Raw genomic sequence first — 22908 nt, 5'->3', positions numbered from 1 at the left:
CAATGCAGAACTGCTAGGTGTGATCAAGCAGGGTGAGAGTAGGAGCAAGACAGATGAGGCTTTCACAGAGGTGTGGGAAATACTTCTCTCCCACTCTGCTTGATTCATATCAGACTTGATAAGAAAAGGCATTACTCATTAGGCAAACCCCCAGGCTACTAATTGAAGAGAAAGTGAGTAAAGCTGGTTTTCTTCACAGCTTCTGCAAGCACAGTACTTTCCTTTCATATACAAAATACACCCATGGGAGCAGGAATGTGAACTATGGCCATTTACACAGGAAAACCAGATCACAGAATCATAGAATCATAAAGGTTAGAACAGACCTCTAAGATCATCAAGTCCAATCTTCTACCCAACACCATCATGACTGCTAAACCATGTCTCAAAGTGCCATGTCTGAACACCTCCAGGAATGGTGACTCCACCACCTCCCTGGACAGCTTGTTCCAATGCCTGACCACTCTTTCATTACAGGAATTTTTCTTCTGATATCCAGTCTAAACCTCCCCTGGTGGAACTTTGGGCCATTTCCTCTCCTCCTATCACTTGTTGCTTGGGAGAAGAGGCCAACACCTACCTGGCTCCAATCTCCTTTCAGAAGTTGTAGAAAGCAATGAGGTCTCCCTTTGCCCCCCTTTTCTCCACACTAAACAACCCCAGTTCCCTCAGCTGGTCCTCACCAGCCTTGTTAGAATAAACCTTTATTAGAATAAACCTTTATTAGAATAAACCAAACCAGGTTGGAAGAGACCTTCAAGATCATCGTGTCCAACCCATCAACCAATCCAACCCACCTAAACAACTAACCCATGGCACCAAGCACCCCATCAAGTCTCCTTCTGAACACCTTCAATGACGGCGACTCCACCACCTCCCCGGGCAGCCCATTCCAATGGGCAATCACTCTTTCTGTATTGAACTTCTTCCTAGCATCCAACCTGAACCTCCCCTGGTGCAGCCTGAGACTGTGTCCTCTTGTTCTGGTACTGGGTGCCTGGGAGAAGAGACCATCATCAGCCTGTCTACAACCTCCCTTCAGGTAGTTGTAGAGAGTGATAAGGTCACCCCTGAGTCTCCTCTTCTCCAGACTAAGCAGCCCCAGCTCCCTCAGCCTCTCCTCATAGGGCTTGTGTTCCAAACCCCTCACCAACTTTGTTGCTCTTCTCTGGACTCGTTCCAGCAAGTCAACATCCTTCCTAAACTGAGGGGCCCAGAACTGGACACAGTACTCGAGGTGTGGCCTAACCAGTGCAGTGTACAGGGGCACAATGACCTCCCTGCTCCTGCTGGCCACACTGTTCTTGATGCAGGCCAGGATGCCATTGTTCTCCACACCCCTCACCAGCTTCATTGTCTTTCTCAGGCCATTGAGTGACCAACTCCACTGCAAACTCTCCCTGGTCTTCCAAGCAGCAATCTTTAACTATCCAGCAGAAATTCAATCTTTATGGAAAAAAAAAACGGGAGTGAAAAGTGCTGAGGGAAGCCATGGAGTAAGCAGCACTGAGCCAGCACTTACTCACTTCCCTTCCCCTGGATTTAGTGCCTGTCACGTTGTCATGCTGCAGGAGGATTTAGAGAGCAAAATCAGTTCAATTAAGCTTTTTTTTCTTCCAGTAGAATTTCTGAGAACTCCATTGAGAAAAGTCAGCAGGCAGGAGGAGAAAGATGACTTTTTTCCTGTGCATTTTTAGTCAAAGTACTGACAGTTCACTACTGAGTGAGGCAGACATTAGCAAGTTCAGAAGTATTGCTTTCACTCATGCAACAGCACAACAGGGTAGCTGTCCCTTTCCAGACTCACACTGCAGGGTCTCTACTCTCACATGTTCCCCACAGAGCATAAAAATGCCTCTGAGATTTCTTGTGCATTTGCAGTATTCATGGCATGGCCATGACAATGATGAGGGGACTGGAGCACTTCTGTTTGGAGAGGCTGAGAGACCTGGGGCTATTTAGTCTGGAGGAGAGCAGACTGAGAGGGGATATTATCAATGATCATAAATAGCTAAAGGGTGGAGGCAAGAGGATGAGGCCAGTCTCTTTTCAGTGGTGCTCAATGATAGGACAGGGGGCAATGGGTACAAACCTGAACTCAGGATCACAGGATGTTAGGGATTGGAAGGGACCTCCAGAGATCATCAAGTCCAACCCCTCCTGCCAGAGCAGGCTGGCAGAGAATCTAACATTCAATCCAGCATTCCAGGAGGTTCCATCTAAACATGAGGAGAAACTTTTTTGCTATAAGGGTGACAGAGCACTCCTCTGGAGACTTTCGAAGTCTCCCTAGATGTGTTCCTGTGCAACCTGCTCTAGGTGACCCTGCAGGTGTTGGATTAGATGATCTCCAGAGGTCCCTTCCAGCTCCTACAATTCTATGGTTCTATGACTGACCATGCTGCCATGAAAGAGCAGGATTGAAGCCTATCCTCATCCAGCAAAAGGCTGGGTGGGTGCCAGGCATGTCATGCAGGCTGGCTCCATGGTAGGTCATGTTTCTGATGCTGGGCTGTGCCTGCACTGCCTGTGAGCATTTGTGTCATTGCGGAGACCTGCAGCTGAGCTGGGAGGCCTTCAGGCCTCCAACTCAGATCCCTCCATCACCATGTGCCTAACCCTTATTTCAAGGGTCAACAGGAAATCAAGGAAGCCCTGGGGGCTTTTACCCACACAAATTCACAGGTATTGCTCAGTGCCAGTGCTTCCCAGCCCACAGCTCTGCACTGCCCAGCAGTGAGAGGGAGGAGTGAAGAACTTCAGCACACAGCATCCATTACTCTTCATTTAAAATCTCCACAGCAAGAGAAAACAAAGATTTCTTCCCCCTCAAAATGTCTGCTGTCCTCCTTGTAAGGGCTACATAGCTGGGTGACTGAGGAAAGCCACTTCCTTCTGATGATGTGTGTGTTGGCACATACATTTGTTACCCACTCATTTGCAGTCACTTCCTAGCTCCCACCTCATTCCAGATCTGTTCTCTAGAAAGCAGGGATTTTTGTGAATGGAAGGTTTTTCTCCTTGTCAGCCTGACTGAGAGGGCTGTCAAACAGGTATTTTTTGTCTAGAAGCTACACAACTTTTAGCAGCCAGATATTAGCCCAGGAATTTCCTCTCCCAGCGCTTACACATTACCTAACTGCAGGGTTTGCTTGTGGATCCCAGAGTACCAAGCTGCAAGGCAGAAGCATGCTCAGAATTACAACTCCTCCACACCTTCCACAGAACTGGTTCATTATAACACAGGGCTCCTGAGGGCACCTGGTTGCTTTCTTGGCTTCAAATTCTCTCCAGAAAGCCTCAGAAAGGCTTACTTGTGACAGAAGACAAGGAGTATGTAAGAGGCTTGACAGGGCTCTGGGCAACCTGATCTAGTTGAGGATGCCTCTGCTTTTACTGCAGAGGGGGTTGGACGAGATGACCTTGGTCCCTTCCAACCCAGACCATTCTGTGATTCTGTGTAAGAGAAAACATCCCTTCCTCCCTGCAGTGTCCCTGTTGAGTATCCACGTTTCCTTCCATCAGGGCTAACTTTCCACATGAACAACATAGAATCATTTGGGTTGGAAAAAATCCTTAAGATCATCAAGCCCAACCATTATCTAACTCTACCAAGTCTGGTGCTAAAACATGTCTCTCAGCATTACATCTCTACCTCTTTGAAACACCTCCAATTTGATCACTTCCCTGGGAAGTCTGTGCCAGGCTTTGAGAACCAATTCAGACAAGAAGTTTCTTCTAGTGTGCAACCTAAACCTTCCCTTTGCATATTCAAAATCCTTTTCCAGAGCCTGAGGAAGTATTACCTCATCTTGTAACTGAGTATCATGAGACAGAATATGAAATGGCATCAAGGCAGGTAAATTAAAATCCTTTTGATAGCTACTCCAGAGGCTCATAGCTGGCCTCCAAGTGGAGGGCTGTCAGGCTAAGTGAAGACAGCCATGTGAAGTCATGAGTGACAAGGACTTTGTTAGTAGGGAGGTCAGTGCTTAAGAGGTTAGATCACCCAAATCCTGTAATCATGTACCAACCTCTAATTATGCCAGCAAGATTTTCATTTTGGGTCTTTGAAAACAAGTTTAAGAAGTGCTGATGCAATCGTTACTCCAGAGTTTAGGATTCATAAATAAGTCCTGATGGCGAAATATGTTTTGTTTTGTTTTGTTTAAGGAAAACATTGGCTCCCATTCTGCCATTTACATGATTAATGGAAACATTAGCTTGAGTTTCAATACCCAGATATCTTCTTCTAGGTCTTTCTCCATGTTGGCTTGGGAAGCCTTCCCAGTTAGTAATAACTGTAATCATACTCAGCTCGGGCTGTGACTGTGGAAGATGCTTAAAGAACTGGGGAGTCTCTCTGGATGACTGCTTTCTAAAGTCAAAGTTTTATAGTTTAACCTGACTTTATTATCCTAACCATTCCACCCTCTACAGAGGTATAAACCCTGTAAAGTATATGTCACTTAACAGTACAAAGTCTCGATGAGTTCAAGAAGGAGTTTTTGTACTACACTTGCACTATTTACACTGCTGTGGATGTCAGCAGGAACAAGGAAGTGTGACTTGGAATAGCTTAACCAAACAGCATGCAGGACTGAAAGTTTCACCCTTGCAGCTCTTGTAAATAATTATGAAAATTGGTGGATAGTATTACCTTGCTTTTTGGAACCCCTTAAAAGCATTTAAGTAGAGCATGCCAATAAAAAGGAGTAACCAATGATGAAACGAAGAGGTGGGCAGGCATTGGAATAGGCTGCTCCTGGTGCTTCACACTCTCACTGTCTTGGAAGGCAATGAGGCTGGTGAGAGGTCTCAAGCACAAGCCCTATGAGGAGAGGCTGAGGGAGCTGGGGTTGTTTAGCCTGGAGAAGAGGAGGCTCAGGGGAGACCTTATTGCTCTCTACAACTACCTGAAGGGAGGTTGTAGCCCGCTGGGGGTTGGCCTCTTCTCACAGGCAACCAGCACCAGAACAAGAGGACACAGTCTCAAGCTGCACCATGGGAAGTTTAGGCTGGAGGTGAGGAGAAAGTTCTTCACAGAAAGAGTTATTTGCCGTTGGAATGGGCTGCCCAGGGAGGTGGTGGAGCCACTGTCCCTGGAGGTGTTCAAAAAGGGATTGGACGTGGCACTTGGTGCCATGGTTTAGTTAGTCATGAGGTCTTGGGTGATAGGTTTGATTTGATGATCTCTGAGGTCTTTTCCAATCTTATTGATTCTATGATTCTGAGATGAGAAAGTGAATGAAAAAAGAACATTGGAAAAAAACCCACACAGTTGAGAACAATTAACAGTGTCTCCTAGAGACCTTTCTACAGCTTGGATCTACTGAAGCTGTGCAGGTGGTGACCCTATCCCTGGAGACATTCAAGGTCAGGCTTGACAGAGCCTTGAGCAACCTGATGTAGATGGGGATGTCCCTGCTTACTGCAGTGGGGTTGGACTAGGTGACCTCCCTTCCAAACTAGTGCATTCTTTAATTTTATGATTCTGTGATGCACTCTGGAGTTTGGTCCCTGGCTGTAGTCATATTTAAAGATGTTCCACTCACACAAATTCAAGCCGTACCAAACAGATGGTTTTGTACCAACGAGGCTGGGTGCAGTGGTAGAAAGTGGAGTGAAAGTTCATGGAGGTACTCAGCTAGAACCAAGACCTTAGGCTGAAGTCTTTGTAGTTTTCCAAATTTGCTCTTGGATGCTCCACCAGCTAAAAGCAGCAGTTGAGGAGCCAAGTTGCCTGTATGTGCCCTCTGTTTCTGTTTTAAACAAGCCCTTTTGAAGAATGTGAGCATCTACACAACCCTCCACATACTAGCAGCATTAGCAGACACTCAAATTGCATCAAATAGTCTCATCTACTCTGCATGGGTGAGTTGAGGTCCTCTTCTGACAACCTAAGATCAGCTGTGCAGGGCAAACTAGGGGTCAGATGTCCTACCAAGAGCAGACCCCAGACTTCACCTCATGGTCAACCCACTGACCAAGGCTGGTTGGGCCTTCTCCAGGCTCCCATGGAGAGAGACTCTGTGTGGGAGTCACTGTCCACAGGCAAGGCTAGAGACCCCCTGGGATAGCTGTTCCTCACCGCTGTGGGAGGCTAAACCCAGCACATCTCCTGCAGATTCACTTTCTCTAGATTTTGTGTGTGACTCCAGGACCCAGGCTTGAATCATCATTCTGCCTGCCAGAGGTGGGGCAAACGAGGTGATGTTTACTTGGGGCTTGCAAAAGCTCTGCTTGAAGCAACAGTTAAATGAGCTCTGCTTGAAGTGATGTAATGTGCTTCCAGCCCAAAACTCCACAGGTGTCAGCAGTCATGAATTGACCTGTGAAATGGCACAGGGTTGCGCTCATGAAATACACAACCCTCTGAAGTGATAACAGCCCTGCACTGCTTTTATCTCCCTAGACGGAGTCTCTGTTACACAACAGAAAAACTGTTCCCAAGCAAGCAGCACTTCCTGAAAGATCTGTGATCTTACCTCTCTTACAGCTAGACACCCCGAACAGTCATCAGCCTGCATGTACTCAGTTTATCTCACACAGATAAAGCCATGCTAGAAGAAAAGTTCTAGTGAGAAAGCAGAAGAGGTAAACAGCAAAGCCTTTGTGAACTCTGGTTAGTGTCTCTCTAATGAATACTGGGGGAAAAGGATTGAAACACCCTCAGCAGTTCCAGTGCCACCCTTCAAGTGGCCAAACCCTGGTGAAATTTAAAAGCCAAAAATCCCAGTAAAAATTAAAAGCAAAAAATATTGACACTTGGAGATAGACTAGAATAGGATTAACCAGGTTGGAAAAGAACTTTGAGATCATCGACTGCAACCTATCATCCAACACCATCTAATCAACTAAACCATGGCACCAAGCACCCCATCAAGTCTCTTCCTAAACACCTCCAGTAATGGTGACTCCACCACCTCCCTGGGCAGCACATTCCAACAGGCAATCACTCTTTCTATGAAAAACTTCTTCCTAACATCCAGCCTAAATCTCCCCTGGTGCAGCTTGAGACTATGTCCTCTAGTTCTCGTGCTGGTTGTCTGGGAGAAGAGACCAACCCTCGCCTGGCTACCACCTCCCTGCAGGTAGTTGTAGAGAGCAATAAGGTCTCCCCTGAGCCTCCTCTTCTCCAGGCTAAGCAACCCCAGCTCCCTCAGCCTCTCCTCACAGGGCTTGTGCTCCAAACCCCTCACCAACTTTGTTGCCCTTCTCTGGACACGTTCCAGCAACTCAACATCTTCCCTAAACTGAGGGACCCAGAACTGGACCCAGCACTCAAGGTGTGGCCTAACCAGTGCTGAGTCCCCCCCAAAAAATCCTATGTGTAACCTTTAAGGTTTCTCTAGAAAAAAAATAAATTCCATATAACACATTCCAAAATTCCTTCATTATCATTTCAGTGTGGCCAGGCTCCTGTGTGAGGTCAGCTTTGTTCATAGATGCCTGGCATCTGCTTCACAGCAGAAAACATTTCTTCCATCCACAATGGCAAGACCGCTGCTAGAGCCACATGGTCATGGACACCTTCCTGGCCATGTGGTGCTAAAGGGCAAGTGTGACACCGTTTCTTTTATCCTGATAGCATCTTTCTGGCTGAGTGGCAGCTCATGTCTCATGGGACAGTGGGATGACCAATTCTGCTGGAGACTTTCAGCATAAGGTCATGGCAGCTTTACAGAGAGAGTTCATTTCTACTTAGGATGTAAAGGATGACCCTCCCCACCCACAGTTTTGCCAAAGGTACTGGCAGAGTGTGTAGCTTTCCACAGGCTCTTAATAAAAGAAGACTTTTCATGCTTTCATCTCTGCTCTTACCTCAAATACAACTGTAATCCAACCAGGGTCCCAGGCAGCTGTCAGAAGCATCGAGAGGTGTGTGGTAGAACCAAGGTAATGTAGTTTCTGTCATAACCCTGCAACAATCCTATACTGCCCACATCCTATTTTTTTCCCCCCTCCCTGGTTACTGTTAGAATTCTTCCCAACACCCATGCTGCATCCACCTTTGAAATCTCCTTCTGCTTTGCTGTGTTTGCTCTTCCACTCTCACTGTGGTGACAGTGAGGATGGCAAACAGCACCTCCAGGTCCATATATTCAACTCCCTCTTCCTTCACTTCCAGACTGGTCCTTGGGCTGATTCCCAAACCAGTCCTCAGGATGGTCATGAGAGTCTCTCACAGCCCCATGTGTAAGCACTACAAGCTACCCACTTTGCTTTACTCATTTCCCTCCACCAGCTTATGCCACCTCAGAAACCTGTTGTAGAGCTGGAAACCTTGCCAGGGGGAGAGTGGTGGGGTTCCAGCAGGGAGATGCTGCACACCAGACATTCATGCTCTCAGTCTTTGGTTAGTCCTGCAGCAGATGCAAGGCACCTTAGCAATTTGTGTACGTGTCACAACAAAGCAGTTGTTTTCCTTTTCCAGGCTGGTTTGGCTTAGCCACAAAATAGTCAGAGCAAAACAAGCCATGAAATGCTCTTGCTGGGCAGAGAGAAGTGTTTTGTGCCCACCATTTAGCACAGGTGTTTGCATGGGCAGCGATGCAGGCAGAGGGCTGGGGAAAAACGATGTTGAGGGAACAAAGGACTCATGATCATTCAGAAAGCAGCTGGTGCAGAAACGTGAGAGAGCACAGTGCCACTGGGAGCTGTACAACAGCTCTGGCTGGACTTGCTGGCGAGGCCTGCTGTGTTTGCACAGAAGCTGTGTTTGCTGCTCAGACGCTATCATGATGGATGAGGATTTTGTTTCTTACCAGGGATGCAGGGCTTAGGATTTCCAAGGTGTAAAGAAGTAGAAACAGGATATTCAAACACTCATTAGCCATGTGATAAACACTCCTCTCATACAGATAGGTGTGCACACCAAAACACACAGTGCCTTTATGTGGGACACAAAAATAGGAGCTTTACGAAGTGAAAGCTGGAGTAGCCACGCTCTAGTCTCCAAGCAGGAGAAGCACTTCTCTTTTCCCATAGCTGGACTTGGGGGCAGCACAGAGAACAAAATGGACGCTACAGATGGTTAACCAAACACAGAGACAGGTTTCATTTTGAACCAAAAGTTAAAATTTTATTTGGAATATCAATATACCCCAAAAAAATAAAAATAAAAACTTCCTCTTATGTAGTGAAATAGCCATTTGAAAATGGTAAAATAAAGGTATTTCTCATACTATTCTTTCCTAGTTATTGTACACATCTTTAAGGTTGTTGTTTGTTTTGTTTTGTTTTTGTTTTGTTTCTAAATATAAATCTAGCTTGAGCTTTAAGGCTCCAAAAAGCCTGAAACATGTGGTGGCTCTTTAGAGAAAGCAGATAAGTCAATCAGAGCTGTGTTTTTTTTCAGCAGACAGGCCTGTTTGAAGCTGTCCAGGACTGGACAGAAGTGAGACTTCTCAGGAAGGTCACAGTTTCAGGCAAATAATGTTTTATACCCATTGGGAAATACACGCTAACCCCACTTCATGCAGCATTTTATTGAGCTTTATGATGCACTGGGGAGGGCCCTGGTTCCCCTTAGCTGTCAAGTTCTTGTGCAGATCCAGACTGATTTGGGTTGGTGTGGTTGGTTTAATTTAAGAAATCAAATCCTACCCTGTGGTGTTTGCTCTGCTAGAAGCTAAGTCTGTAAGAAGGCACTGATCCTGCCTTAGCCTTGCAAGCAAAAGGCCTCTGTGCCCCTGTGTAGCTGCACAGTGGGGCATTTGCTATAGCAGGATCAGGGACTTGTCCTTTAGCTTACTTTGAATAAAAGAAAAGGAATGGAGAATGTATTGAAATAAACCAGAAGAACCCCACTGACAATTCTCAGCTGTATTTCTTCCCTTCTAGAGGGCTGACACCGGGCTGGAAAGCATGACTGAAGAGCTATGCTCCCAGTCTGTGTAAACAATAAGGGGATTTAGCTCTTGAATCACCCTCTGCAACTGGGCTGCAGTGGGCTGAAGCAAAGCTCACTGAAGTCATTCCACATTTCACCACCGACCTCACGTGAGGTAAGCCTTGGACCAAGTCCTGAATTTACGTGCTATGGTCTGCAATTTGCTTTGATTTCTTCCTTGATTAAAGCTACTGTTATTACTCAAGGGCTGTATTTATGATTTGCATATAAATTTACACTTCTGTTGCTGGTTCTGCAGTACAGAGTACCAGAGGTACTGCTGAGCTGATGTGTCTGGCACTGCTTACAAAGGCTGCTGTTCCACAGACACAGTAATTGGTGTCTTAAGCTCTTTGTTGCCTCAAAACCACCTGAATATTGATCCCTGATGCACCATTGCTCTCAGCTAAAACATTGTCCCAGTTTTTTACTTTCAGGAGAGAAAAATTAAGTACATCCAGGCCTTGACATTCACAAGCTGTCAGACCACAGATGCTCTTTCAAACAGAGCCACAGGCTCATGTTTGCACTCAGGGAGCTACTGCATAATTAACTTCCGTAGGAGAAACCCCTTCAGACAAGCCTTATTCCACCAGCCACCCCATCCTGGACACCTGGTGCTCCCACTTTACCTTTCTTCACCTTGGGGAGAGGTGAGCATTCAGCCTGGAAATACTTTCTGCTGGGATATGGAATAGGCCTTCTCTCTCCTTGTCTCTTCTATGACTTGTGCTCAATACTTTATTCCTCCTACCCATCTTGGCTGTTTAGTGATTCCTTTTGCACACTTTGGCCCTTATCTTGTAAGTAAAAGCTGGTCTTACTTTACTGTGAGATTCTGGTGAGAGGTCTTTTTGAGAGCCAGCCACTCTTAGTTGGGTGTTATCAGTGAGCCCCAGACATAAATCCTTTTGTGACTCTGAGCTACAGAAGGTCTGTAAGCACCAGACACAATTTAAAGAGGCTGCAGAATTACCCTAGTTTTTGCTCTTCCACAATCTGGCTGGAAAATTTTTCCTTCAAGTGTTCACCGCATGTAGTAGTGCTTGGGAAGAGCCAAATTCTGCTCACAGCTGCCTAAGCATAAAATCCGTAACTGGTTTTATTTCAGTACATTGGATTGAAGCATCAAAGCCTAACTTACAGACTTCAGCCCTGGCAGATTTACCTTATCACCAGTGTAGCTTTCCTGCCTTTAATAGTGAATCCCATTTCCAGCGTTTCTGGTGGTTGTCACAGGTCCCATAATGCTCGGTTAAGTTTTATAAAGTTTGAGTTCCTCAGGGGGTGTGTGAATACAGCCAAATTAGAGCTTTATTTAGAAGAATGAGAAGCAGAAGGATCTGGTAGTGGACAGAAAAGTCTGGAAGTGTGATCCCAAGGCTCCACCAGGGGAAATACATAGAACCCAATTAGCTGTGTTTATGTCTCAGGACTTGTAGGGTGGAGCAGCTGGAGCATCGTTGAAGTGTCATTAGGGTTGACTGTTTCAGTGTTTAAGTGCATGTCAATGGGTTAAAAGTGGTGTGTAAGTATTGTGAATGTGTGTTTCAGGAAGAAAGACAAGCAAGGAAAACAGTGTAAGTTGGTTTTGGCCTTATTCTCAATTTCTTTACTCCCAGTTACCACATTTGACTCCAGTGGAACACCTCAGAGGAAAAGCCCAATGGTATAGCAGGGCCATAGGACCTGTGTAAATGTTTGCATGATGTGTCATCTGCTGAAGCAAATGACACCATGATAGACAATTTTTCAGCCGTGAGAAATGTACCCTAATTCCCCACTGTCCCTTACATGCCTGACTTTGCTGCCCCTTCCCTAAAGGTATGCTTGTCTGCAGCCTAGCCACCCAACAGGCTGTCCGCTGAACTCAGCGCTGAGTGCCCCCTGCACGCCAGGGGTACACCCACACTGTGCTCTGAGGAGGTCACTTGGGCTGGTTTCTGCACCAAAGCCACTTTCCAAGCAGCAAGGATGGTAGCCCTGACCCATCCCACCTGAGGCAGCAGGCAAGTTAGGGAGCAGCTGCTGGAAATGGTGCAGAGGTACCTGTGAGGGCTTTGGGAGGACGGTGTAAGAGCAGGTGACGTTCTTGCTCCACTGACGTCAGTGTTGGCATTGCCAGCATTGCCATTCAGCAGGCACAGGTGTGGTTTTCCTCGCTTGTGCAAATGAGGAAAACAGCAGATGAAGCATGGCAGCTTGTTTGTAACCCACCCTGGTTTCTGCCTGTCTTAAACTTCATCCATGAGCCTTGCTGTTGAGGTGCTCCTTACTGACAAAACTTTATGTGGCTTTTAAGCTTCAAATTAACGGGAGATGTGTGTGGTTCCTTCCTCTCTGCTCAGATTAAAGGCAGCTGGACACATGGGCTTGGTTCAAAACAGAGCAAAGCCTCCACTGACTTTACAGGGTCCAGAATTTCTGCTCCAGCTTCAGTTCCAGATGCTGGACCGCTTCCACCCCATCTTTATTTGAGACCTCAGACATGCAGGAGTGAGGGTCTAAATGGCACAATGGTGGGCTTCTACCAACGCCTCTTATCTAATTGCAGTCGACTTTAATTTTGCCTTTTCCACTCTTAATTGATCTCATAACCTGCTTCTTAGCCAGGGCAAAACTAAGCATGAGGAAAAAGGCTTATTCAGCATTATAATTATCTACTCCCAAGCTGTATAACAAAATGGTTTACACATTTAATCGGTTTTGTCTACTATTTCCACGTATACAGTAGGCCTATTGATGAATATCATAGCTTCATTACTGCGTATATCACATTTTGCTAGTTGTTTTGTACCATGAAATAACGTCAGCACATCGATTATCTTAAATAACACAAATGTAAACTCGTTTTCTGCTCGTTGGAATCATGACTTCGGCCTGCAGAGGCTCTTTGATTTGTAAGACCATTCACATAACATGGAATGCAACTTTATTGGTGGCGGTGGTGGTTTTCTGTTGTTGTTGTTTTTGTCTTCTTTTGTATATAATGAGACACCGAAAGCCCTTGTCATCTCTTAACAGGATACTAAAGCAGCTCTGGTTTATGAATGACAGCACAGTTAAAGCTAAAAATCATAGTGAAAACAAAATTAAATCAGAAAAAGCCCCTTTGTACTGTACAATCTCAAATTAAAGCAAGAAATATAATGACAATCTTTTGCATTAGCCAGGAAATGTGATTCTCTGCCACTGGGCTTATTATTTTTTGTTGTTCTCGTTGACAGTTCACAGGATGTGTCTATGGGTGTAGTTATAGGTGTGGGTGTCTCTGTGTGTGTGTGTGTGTATATCCTATGCAGAACAGCAGTCCCTATTTTGTTGATCTAGTTCTTCTAATTGTTTAGTTTAAAACTACCTAACTGATACAGTTTAGAATACTACATTAACACATTTAACACCAAGTTTACATACTTGCGTCTTTGAAGTACTAGGAACTTTTACACGCTGTATTTGGCTTCGTAAGGACTGTTAATATCACAGATAATGCAACCTACTTGTCTTTGAAAGGATATGGCTGTTCTCAACTAACTCTCTAAGGTTCAGAGGGAAATCACGTTTCTCCTTCTATCTGTAGCTGACTTCAGAGAAGAAAGTGTCTTCGTAAGTGGTCAGTCTGATGTTACAGTATAGATTCTGCAGAGAGAGAGAGAGACACTTCACGAAGGATAATTCTCTCTGGACTTTAGAAGCTGCTGCAGCAAAATTACTCTGTTTAGACTAATTTATTTCTTTATTTCTTTTTTTTTTTTTTCTAGACGAATCTCAAGAAAAACCTATTCCAAGTATGTTTTGTAGTAGTATCTCCACATGACCAGAGGAGGGCACTTTGAACATCTCTGCACTGCCCAGGAGGCAGATGCAGAAGCACAGTGTTACCCAATGTCACCCAGTCCTGCCCCTTCTTTGCCACCCAGGCAGGCATCCCTGTGTCCCCAGAAACCCAAAATCTGTGTTGTAGCACAGGGCTCTGTTCTGGGAACAGTGGGCAGATACATCACTCTCTTCCTGCTAAGCAGGATTCCTTCCCATTTCCCCCGTTTATTTCCCCCATTTTAATTCAGCGGGTTAAACTGAGATTAGCAGGCGATTCCTAAAAATCACATGAGGGGGGTTGTCTCCCTCTCCTTCCTGAACATCCCTCTGCTATTAGCCCCGGGTAATTTAGCAAATGTTGATTGATTTAACCCTCTATGCCTTATCCTGCTGCAGAAATCCCTTGCCTTCCACTGGAAAGTGCACTTGGACAATGCACTCTCTGATATATGTATTGCAACAGTGCATCTTTGCACGTTAAACTCTTGTAAAAGTACTGCTCCTTTTCACATGCTGAGGGAGGCAACTCTGCACCCCAGAGTACATAGCAGAGAAATCAATCTCTTTTCCACTCGTGACCACAGTGTGGAGTGCAGCCACTTTTCCACGCAGGAAATATCCTTTTGGGTTTCATTTTGGCTAAAGGTATCAACCCTCTGTGGAAAAGATCTTAATTTGGCAATCTTCTTGTTATCACAGATGGATTTGATTTATAATTTTTGTTTGACACCTCTCTGCTTTGCTTTGTTCAAGTTTAATGCTGAAAATTTATTAGAAAGGATTTAGAAACTTTTGTTTGTTTGTTTGTTTGCTTTCTTAAATAAAGTCTCTCCTCCAGCACAGGGAAACATACTGCTTGTTTAATATACTTGAGGTTTTTTCTCCCATCACCATTACTCCTTTTCTCTTTTCTTCTCTTTTCTTTTCTCTCTTTCCTTTTTTTTCCTCTTCTTTCTTTTCTCCTTTCTTTTCTCGAGCAGACAGGTACAAGAAGGAAGTTGTCTTTCATCAGCAGTCCTTTGAGATAGAGTAGAATTCAGTGAGTCCTCACCATGATAGGATCATAAACTTACTGGGTTAAACCAAGCTAACTTTCCCTAAGCTGCCAAGTTTTAGCTGCACCATACATATATGTGATTCCTTGTGCCATTTTCTTTTCTTGTGATTTTGTTTTTCTTGATGACCCTGAGCTATGGCTTCTCATTTCTACCACTAGTCAACCTTCCTTTCTTTTCTGGTTTTGCCAATATAGGCCTCAAAGAAGAAATGGCAGAAGAGCACAAAGTAGCTGAGGTACATGAGAGAGGACCAGATGATGTTCTGCACGTGGGAATGGCACTGGCCCTGCTGCATCCAGGAGAAGACCAGGTAATTGACCACGCAACCGATCAGCATCTGAGTGATCTGCGACAAGGTGATGAACATGGCAAACTTGCGTGAGACTCTGAAGCCAGCAGCCCGCAAGGCATAGTAAGAGTACATAACGGCGTGCACTCCGTAGTTCATGGTCATGAACCAGCCCCCACCAGCCACCATGTCCTTGTAGGAATACCAAGAATAAAGTAACACAGTAATGTGATGGTACCAGTGCAAGAAGATGAGCTTCTGCTTCCTAAGAATAATGAATATTGTATCACCTGCAAAAAACCAAAACAAACAAACAAGGAGGGGAGGAAATGAGAAACACATTGAACAAATCCATCATTACTGCAGGGCTTCCTTCTCTTTGCTGTGGCTGGAGTACATGATGTTTTTGAGCATGAAAAGCTCTAGATCTGAGAGCCTGCCTGATCTGAGAGCAAGCTTGGCTCCTAAGTGTGCAGCCTTTGGAAATACAATGCATCCATGTTTGCCTGTGTGGGCTCCCCTGCCTGAAAACTCCATAGGTTTGCTTCATAGACCCTTACTGCAAACATAATCTGTGAAAATCTGAGGTGGGTGAACATGTATCCTCTCTGACTGTGACACTGTCCATTATATACTTGTAGTGGTTTGAGCTAGTCCCTAGAGTCCCTAGCTTAGATACTAGTTGTTACTAGGAATATTCTAGAGACATTCGAGTAAAAGATACATAGTGTAAGGGATTGGACACTGAATGATAACAATAGATAAATATAATTTCATTGGTGTACTGAAAACCTTGTATCTTGCAGCAGAGTGAGTTTGTTCTCTTTGCTTGCTTGCTCTTGGCTGCTTGCTCTGTTTCTGCCTTTTGGGCTGCGCTATATTCCCTCTGACCTTGGGCCTCTCTCGTTTACTTCTCCAAAGGTACAGAGGGGGATAAAGAGGGAAGCGTGTGGTCTGTATAGCTGTCTTGGGGACCTTTGTCCTCCAGATGGGACAAAGAACTGAATCAAAGGTACAGGGGAGTCCTGTGCTGTTTTTAAACCGTGTATATATATGTAAATACAATCTATACATGTTTACTGCTTTTTATAGTGCTAGATTTAGGTTTTTTTGTCAATACAATTCCATGTTTAGGAATTCCATGTTTCAGGGCAGATTTCTGAAAAAAATGTTATTGGGGGGATCTAATTCAACCCTAACAGGACTGTGACTAGAAGAGAAATGCAGCTTGACAGAGAGCCCAAAACCTGAAGAGGAAGCAGCACAGCATCCTCTGATTCAAATGCCTACCTGCAAACTGAACCTCATTCAACTCAGTAGAGCCTTTTGAGCTACTATGCAAACACCAAATGCATATGCAGCCTACAACAGGAAAGGCAGGTAATGAGCAGAAAAAAATGCTTCCAGAAAATAATTCAGTTAATGGCAAAATGCACAGCCTCTGCTGCAAATTCAGGTTGTTATTGTAGAACAGCAAATTTTTGTTCCCCATTCCTGCTTTATTCTTCCACTTGCTTCTCATGATTGCACTGAGTATCTCAGATATATGCATGCTACTTGCTCTCTGATGCTACAGACAGCATCCTGAGGTTTGAATCTGGGGACTTATTTCTAAGTGTATGTATCCCAGGAAATCCAAATCACTCGTATTGGTGATGGGTGGAACCAAACCAGTGCTGGTGGCACAAAGGCTGCAAGAAGCCATCATGCTTATGTTTACTTCATTAGCTGCAAGACGTTGACTCACATTTTACTAAGTATCATATGCTCAATTTATTGCTGCTGTGCAGCTCTAGATGATGTTTTCCAGTTTTACCAACTAAATTCCCATGGTTTTGCAGTAATTTAAGCAGCAGGAAACCAAGGGATTCTGACACAGCAAGGCAACTGGTGTCTGTCTCTACCCAGTTTTTATGCTGATGACTTGCTGTCCTGTAATTTGCTGAATCAACCTCTCAGCTGAAAGGTACAGACTTATTTTTGCTGTGCACTTGAACACAGCGAGTGCTGCAGCTCTTTGAGGTTTAGTAAGGACATCCTCTGAGATGAAAGCTGGAGGGCTGCTAAATCACAGAATCCTTACCTCCTCCTTCCCATTAAACAAACCTTTCTTACACTACTAAGCCACAGGGTGAGAACACATGCAGACTGGCTAATTAAGTTGGCTTTGGCATGTATATCAGAAGCATCATTACCAAAAGAATTACTGGAGAGACTGAAGTTTGTAAGAATCAGGACTAGAAAAGCTAGGGCTATTACAGAAAATGGGTTTCTATTTGGAAGAAGCAGGCAGCCACAGCTTTCAGTGCTTAGGGAGGAAGTACATTACTGTTCATAATTGTATGCCTACACGTGCATTTAAGGATGAATGCTGCAGAATGGAGGAAGAACCTGACTCAAAGCTTCTTGCTGACACAGATGCTGTAGCCCAGCCTTCTCTTCTGTGCTCACAGGGTGGGTGACTGCTGATTACACTATTTGTATTTGCCTACCAGTAGCTAAGGAAGAGATATGGACCAGATTGCTCTTATTTCTTGACTACCCTGCTGTGTATAATCACTGCAGTTTATTCTTAGGCTGGGAATGGTCATCTTCAACTGCACTTTGATCTGATCAGTCAAACTGGGCTTAAATATGTAAAGACTAAACATGCAGAGCTTGGGGTTGTTTGGGTTTTTTTTCCTCAGTTTTTCTAAGACTAAAATGAGATTTCAACAGCTCTGAGACCCTTCTTTTCCTTTCTGTACAGCCATTGCTACTCTAAATATGCACAGTGAGAGAAAGGGAGAGAGGGTACTCACCTAGTTCGGGTGCTTTGCTTAGCACAAATGCATATGCCCAGAATTTGCTGACAGGTCCAATGTAAAAACCCTGGTCACACACTGACTGCTTCAGGCCTTTGGTCATCAAAATGTACAGCATATAAGCACCAGTTCGAACAGCACCGAATATACTTTAAAACAAAGAGAGAAAATGAAGAAAGTTGAGTGGACACTGACATCTGCATGCCATCATTTCAAATTATCATGAGAAAGAAGCCATGAATGTGCTGAAATACTAAGTTTGAGACAGTCTTCAAACTGGAGCAACTCTGCTGGTTTCTAGGAAGTTATTCTGAACTCAGAGTTGTAAACTGGACTGCAGCTGTATTCCCTGGTGGAAGTCTGGAATGGTAGCATCAGTGGTTTTTATTTCATTACTAGAGGAATGGTCCTTCAGTTTTCAGGAGCAGTGGGAGACATCTGCTTCAGCTGAAAACAATATGCCAAGTTTTGACGCTGATGGCTAGGAGATTACATGGAAGAAGCTGATAAAGAGCTGTCATCAACATAACCAGGACCAATTCTCTCTTCTGCTTTCCTTCTTGTCTCTTCCTGTGTTTGTTACATCCAGAGGAGCTCTGAGCACAGACAATGCCAAGTAGGGCACAGAGGTTTTGATGGAGGGTCTGGGCCAGGGCTGGTGTTTCGGTGCACATGCTGACTTTGTATTTCATCTCTTAACAGGTCACTGCTAACAGAGGAATTGACTTGTTGAATTGAGTTGTAAACAGCAGATCAGCCTCACCTCATCGAAGTGAGATGCAAGGTAACAGTGTTCTGTTAAGTGAGAAACATCAAGAGATTTGCAGTGATATTAATTAGTGCAATTAGAGAGGGGATAGGTCCAGACAATAAACAACATCCAGCTGATGTAAGGAACAAAGGCTTCTGTCTCAGCTGTTAGGAGCTCTGCAGAAGGAATTGCCTCACTATTTCATGGCAAGAACATGCTTGCTCATTGTCTACTATTGTAGCTTCTTGGTCCTTCAAAAGCTGTGACGAATACTGAGTGAAACAAGTACCTTCCATAAAAAATGAGGAGAGGCAGACCCAACTTCCTTTGGGATTGAGTATATCTTACTTGAATTAAGTATGCTTACTTAAATATAGTGCAAGTTTTATCTTACATCATTATGCCCCTCTGCCTTTACCCAGCTCCATCTTATCTGCCCTCTAACTTCTCTGCGACTTCATTCTACTCATGAATCCTCTGGTTTCTGCTCTGCCTTGGTGACTTTTGTGACTTGCATGTCAGCAAGCAAACTCAGCTACCTAAAAGGGATGTGTAGACACATGGGCAGTCCAAGCTACCATTTATGCAAAGTGTGTGAAATAAAGAACAGTCAATCTGAAGTTAGATTCTGTTACTTGTCCTTGTCTGGTGAAGTCACTACTCTCTACAAAATGTGTTTTAAAATCATCAAGGCAGCCTCAAAAGTTGAGGTCTATGACAGCTCTTACGGCACTTGGTCAGACCAGATGGCTCAAGTAAGCCTGCTGAGCACAGGAACTGTTGACTTAAGTTTTTAAATTTGCTGCACAAATACATTTACAAATGTATTCAGATTTCCAAAGCTGCAGCACTAATACCTCCAGACAAACCTCCCTGCTGCTGGAAAGCAATGCACCTTGCTGTCCCCTGCATGCTCTCTGCAACCAAGTGGAGCACCATGCTGCTTGGTGCTGTTTGGGCTCTGCCAGTGGCACCACAGATGGGACTCTACATCCAGGTCAGGCCTGGGGAGAGAAGTGTTACATGCTGGCTCCCACACCATTACATTTAATGCCTGAGGTCTCACTGTGCCATCAGGAAACTCAGATAACAGCAAGCATTTAAGAAGCTACTGTTATTATCTGCTATTTGTACAGTGGTATTTGCTCATGGGCCCCACTGCCAGGTGAGTCCTCTTGCACTGTGGTACAGGTGTACTGATAAGAGTTTAGTTGAGTCAGGGTTTCTCATTGGCACTGCCCTAAGCAATGCAGGTGTTCCTAGGCTTAGGCAAGACAGCAGCTGCATGCAGGAGGGATATTGCAGCATTCTTAGCACCTGTGCAGCCCATGGTACACTCTCTCCATGTAGGGTTGTTCTCTCCCAGAAATGCTCTCTCAGCATGCTCTTCCCATGTCTTTCAGGGATTGGACTTTTTCACTTAGCAGAGAATGCTAAAGCTTGCAGGAGGAGTTTTGAAACGAGGTGCAACACATTCTGTGTCTTTTCTCTGGCATTTAACACATGACTTTTTTCCCCCTTTTTTTCCCAGGAGTTGCATTTCTCATTCCCAAGAAGAAGGGAGATCCTGAGAGAGATGTGATCTGAACACTTCCCAAAGCAGTGAACTCCTCAAGACAGCCAGGACAAGCTGTTGCTTGTTCCTATGTTTTGGGTGGTGGCAAAACTGGGTGGAGGAAGATCAGGCAGAACATATAATGACATGCTGGTTCTCCCACTAGCAAATACCTCGGTGCTGACATTAAAATAGGGGAGAAAAAGGAAATTTTAAATTATGAAATCAAATAGCTGCAAGCAAGTGCAGATCGGGTTCGTGATCATCTGAAGAACCTGAAAGTGTTCAAGTCCATGGGACCCGACGGGTTACACACACGGGTACTGAGAGAACTGGCAGATGAGGTTGCTAAACCCCTCTCTATTATATTTCAAAAGTCCTGGCAGTCTGGTGAAGTCCCCACAGACTGGAAAAGGGGAAACATTGCCCCCATCTTCAAAAAGGGCAAGAAGGAGGAACCAGGGAACTACAGGCCAGTCAGTCTCACCTCTGTGCCCGGAAAGATCATGGAACAGATCCTCCTGGAGTCACTACTCGCTCAAAAGAATAGTGAAGAGGTGATTGGGAACAGTCAGCATGGTTTCGCCAAGGGCAAATCCTGCCTGACCAACCTGGTGGCCTTCTATGAGCAGGTGACAAAATTAATAGATGAGGGGCGAGCAACTGATGTCATTTACCTGGACCTGAGCAAAGCCTTCGACACTGTCCCGCACCACATCCTGGTCTCCAAACTGGTGACACATGGGTTTGATGGGTGGACCACTAGATGGATAAGGAACTGGCTTGATGGCCGCACCCAAAGAGTGGCTGTCAATGGCTCCATGTCCCAGTGGAGGCCAGTGACAAGCGGAGTCCCTCAGGGATCAGTCCTGGGACCTATCTTATTCAACATCTTTGTGGGGGACATGGACAGTGGCATTGAGTGCACCCTCAGCAAGTTTGCTGATGACACCAAGCTGTGTGGTGCAGCAGACACGCTGGAGGGAAGGGAGGCCATCCAGAGGGACCTTGACAGGCTGGAGAGGTGGGCACAGGCCAACCTCATGAAGTTCAATAAGAGCAAGTGCAGGGTCCTGCATCTGGGTCGAGGCAATCCCAGGCACAAATACAGGCTAGGCAGTGACTGGCTGGAGGATAGCCCTGAGGAGAGAGACTTGGGGGTGCTGGTGGACAAAAAGCTCAACATGAGCTCTCAGTGTGCACTTGCAGCCCGCAAAGCCAATCAGATCCTGGGCTGCATCAGGAGAAGTGTGGCCAGCAGGTCGAGGGAGGTGATCCTCCCCCTCTACTCAGCCCTGGTGAGACCCCACCTGGAGTACTGTGTCCAGTTCTGGAGCCCCTATTACAAGAGGGATGTGGAGGTGCTGGAACGTGTCCAGAGAAGGGCCACGAGGATGATCAGAGGGCTGGAGCACCTCTCCTATGAGGACAGACTGAAGGAGTTGGGGCTGTACAGTCTGCAGAAGAGAAGGCTCCGAGGTGACCTAATTGTCGCCTTCCAGTATCTGAAGGGGGCCTACAGGAAGGCTGGGGAAGGACTTCTCAGGATATCAGGTAGTGATAGGACTAGGGGGAATGGAATGAAGCTGGAGGTGGGGAGATTCAGGCTGGATGTGAGGAGGAGGTTCTTCACCATGAGAGTGGTGAAACCCTGGAATGGGTTGTCCAGGGAGGTGGTCGAGGCCCCATCCCTGGGGGTGTTTAAGAGCAGGCTGGATGAGGCTCTGTCCAGCCTGATCTAGTGTGGGGTGTCCCTGCCCATGGCAGGGGGGTTGGAACTAGATGATCCTTGTGGTCCCTTCCAACCCTGAATGAAACTATGAAACTATGAAACTTCTACAGAAGCTGTACTGCTTTTCTAAAATGCTGCTTTTAATTAAAGCTTTGAAATCAAAGAGAATTCTGTGCCATGAACACAGTCTCAGATGAGAAGAGGACCTGTTTAAGCAGCAGGCAAATGTTTCTTTAACTGTAAGTAATCTGAGTATGGACACCCAGGGATTTAATCTGGACTGGTAACAGAGCCAAAGAGTATTTTCCCTGTGGGGATTACAGAGTTTCACTTGACTGTCCTTGAGATTATAAGGATGTCATTCTTCCTGCCTTCTGGTTTATCAGCTACTGCAGAGATCTCCTTGGACTGTGTACATATGCACTTGCACGCTCCCATTCACTTCCTTTTCTATCATTTTGCAGTGGCTTCCTCCAGATCCATGCCTCTGGAAGAAGTGACTCTGCCTGGTGTGAGTCAGACTAATCTGCATTTTTTATCAGGAAAAGCCAAGTTACATTTGTGTGTAATTCACAAAGCTACAATTGCATGAATAAGGAGGATGTCAACCAGGAAGTAATTCTTTCATGGAATCACTAAGGTTGGAAAAGTCCAACCATCAAGCCAACACCACCATGCCCACCAAACCATGTCCTGAAGTGCATTATCTACATGGGTTTTGAACACCTCCAGGGATGGCAACTTCATCACCTCCCTGGACAGACTCTTCCAATGCCTGAACACTCTTGAAGTAAAGAAATGTTTCTAATATCCAACACAAACCTCCCCTGCTGCAGCCTGATGCCATTTCCCCTTCTCCTATTGCTTGTTACTATGGAAAAGAGACTGACCCTCACCTCACTATCACCTCCTGAAAGAGAGTTGTAAAGAGCAAGAAGGTCTCCATTCAGCCTCCTTTCCTCCAGGTTAAACAACTCCAGTTCCCTCAGCTGCTCCTCACCAGACCTG

The 22908-nt window shown here is 45.3% G+C and overlaps 1 protein-coding gene across 1 annotated transcript in view; it reads right to left on the bottom strand.

The window, feature by feature from the left end:
* Nucleotides 1–12567: 12567 nt before the first annotated feature.
* Nucleotides 12568–22908, bottom strand: part of ELOVL6 (ELOVL fatty acid elongase 6) — an 89442-nt gene continuing 79101 nt past the window's right edge. Inside the window, exons 3-4 of the mRNA XM_068137443.1 lie at nucleotides 17860–18011; nucleotides 12568–15348 (exon numbers count right to left, since the gene is read on the bottom strand). Of these exons, the coding sequence (XP_067993544.1) occupies nucleotides 14924–15348; nucleotides 17860–18011 (577 nt within the window). The 3' untranslated portion in view covers nucleotides 12568–14923. The remainder of the gene's footprint in view (nucleotides 15349–17859; nucleotides 18012–22908) is intronic.

This window comes from Melanerpes formicivorus, unplaced genomic scaffold (assembly GCF_026170545.1).
Source record: "Melanerpes formicivorus ecotype bairdi unplaced genomic scaffold, bMelFor1.0.p_v2 SCAF_4, whole genome shotgun sequence".
Taxonomy (NCBI): domain Eukaryota; kingdom Metazoa; phylum Chordata; class Aves; order Piciformes; family Picidae; genus Melanerpes; species Melanerpes formicivorus.
The sequence above is the reverse complement of the archived record's forward strand: the minus strand, read 5'-3'. Positions and strand labels throughout refer to the sequence as shown.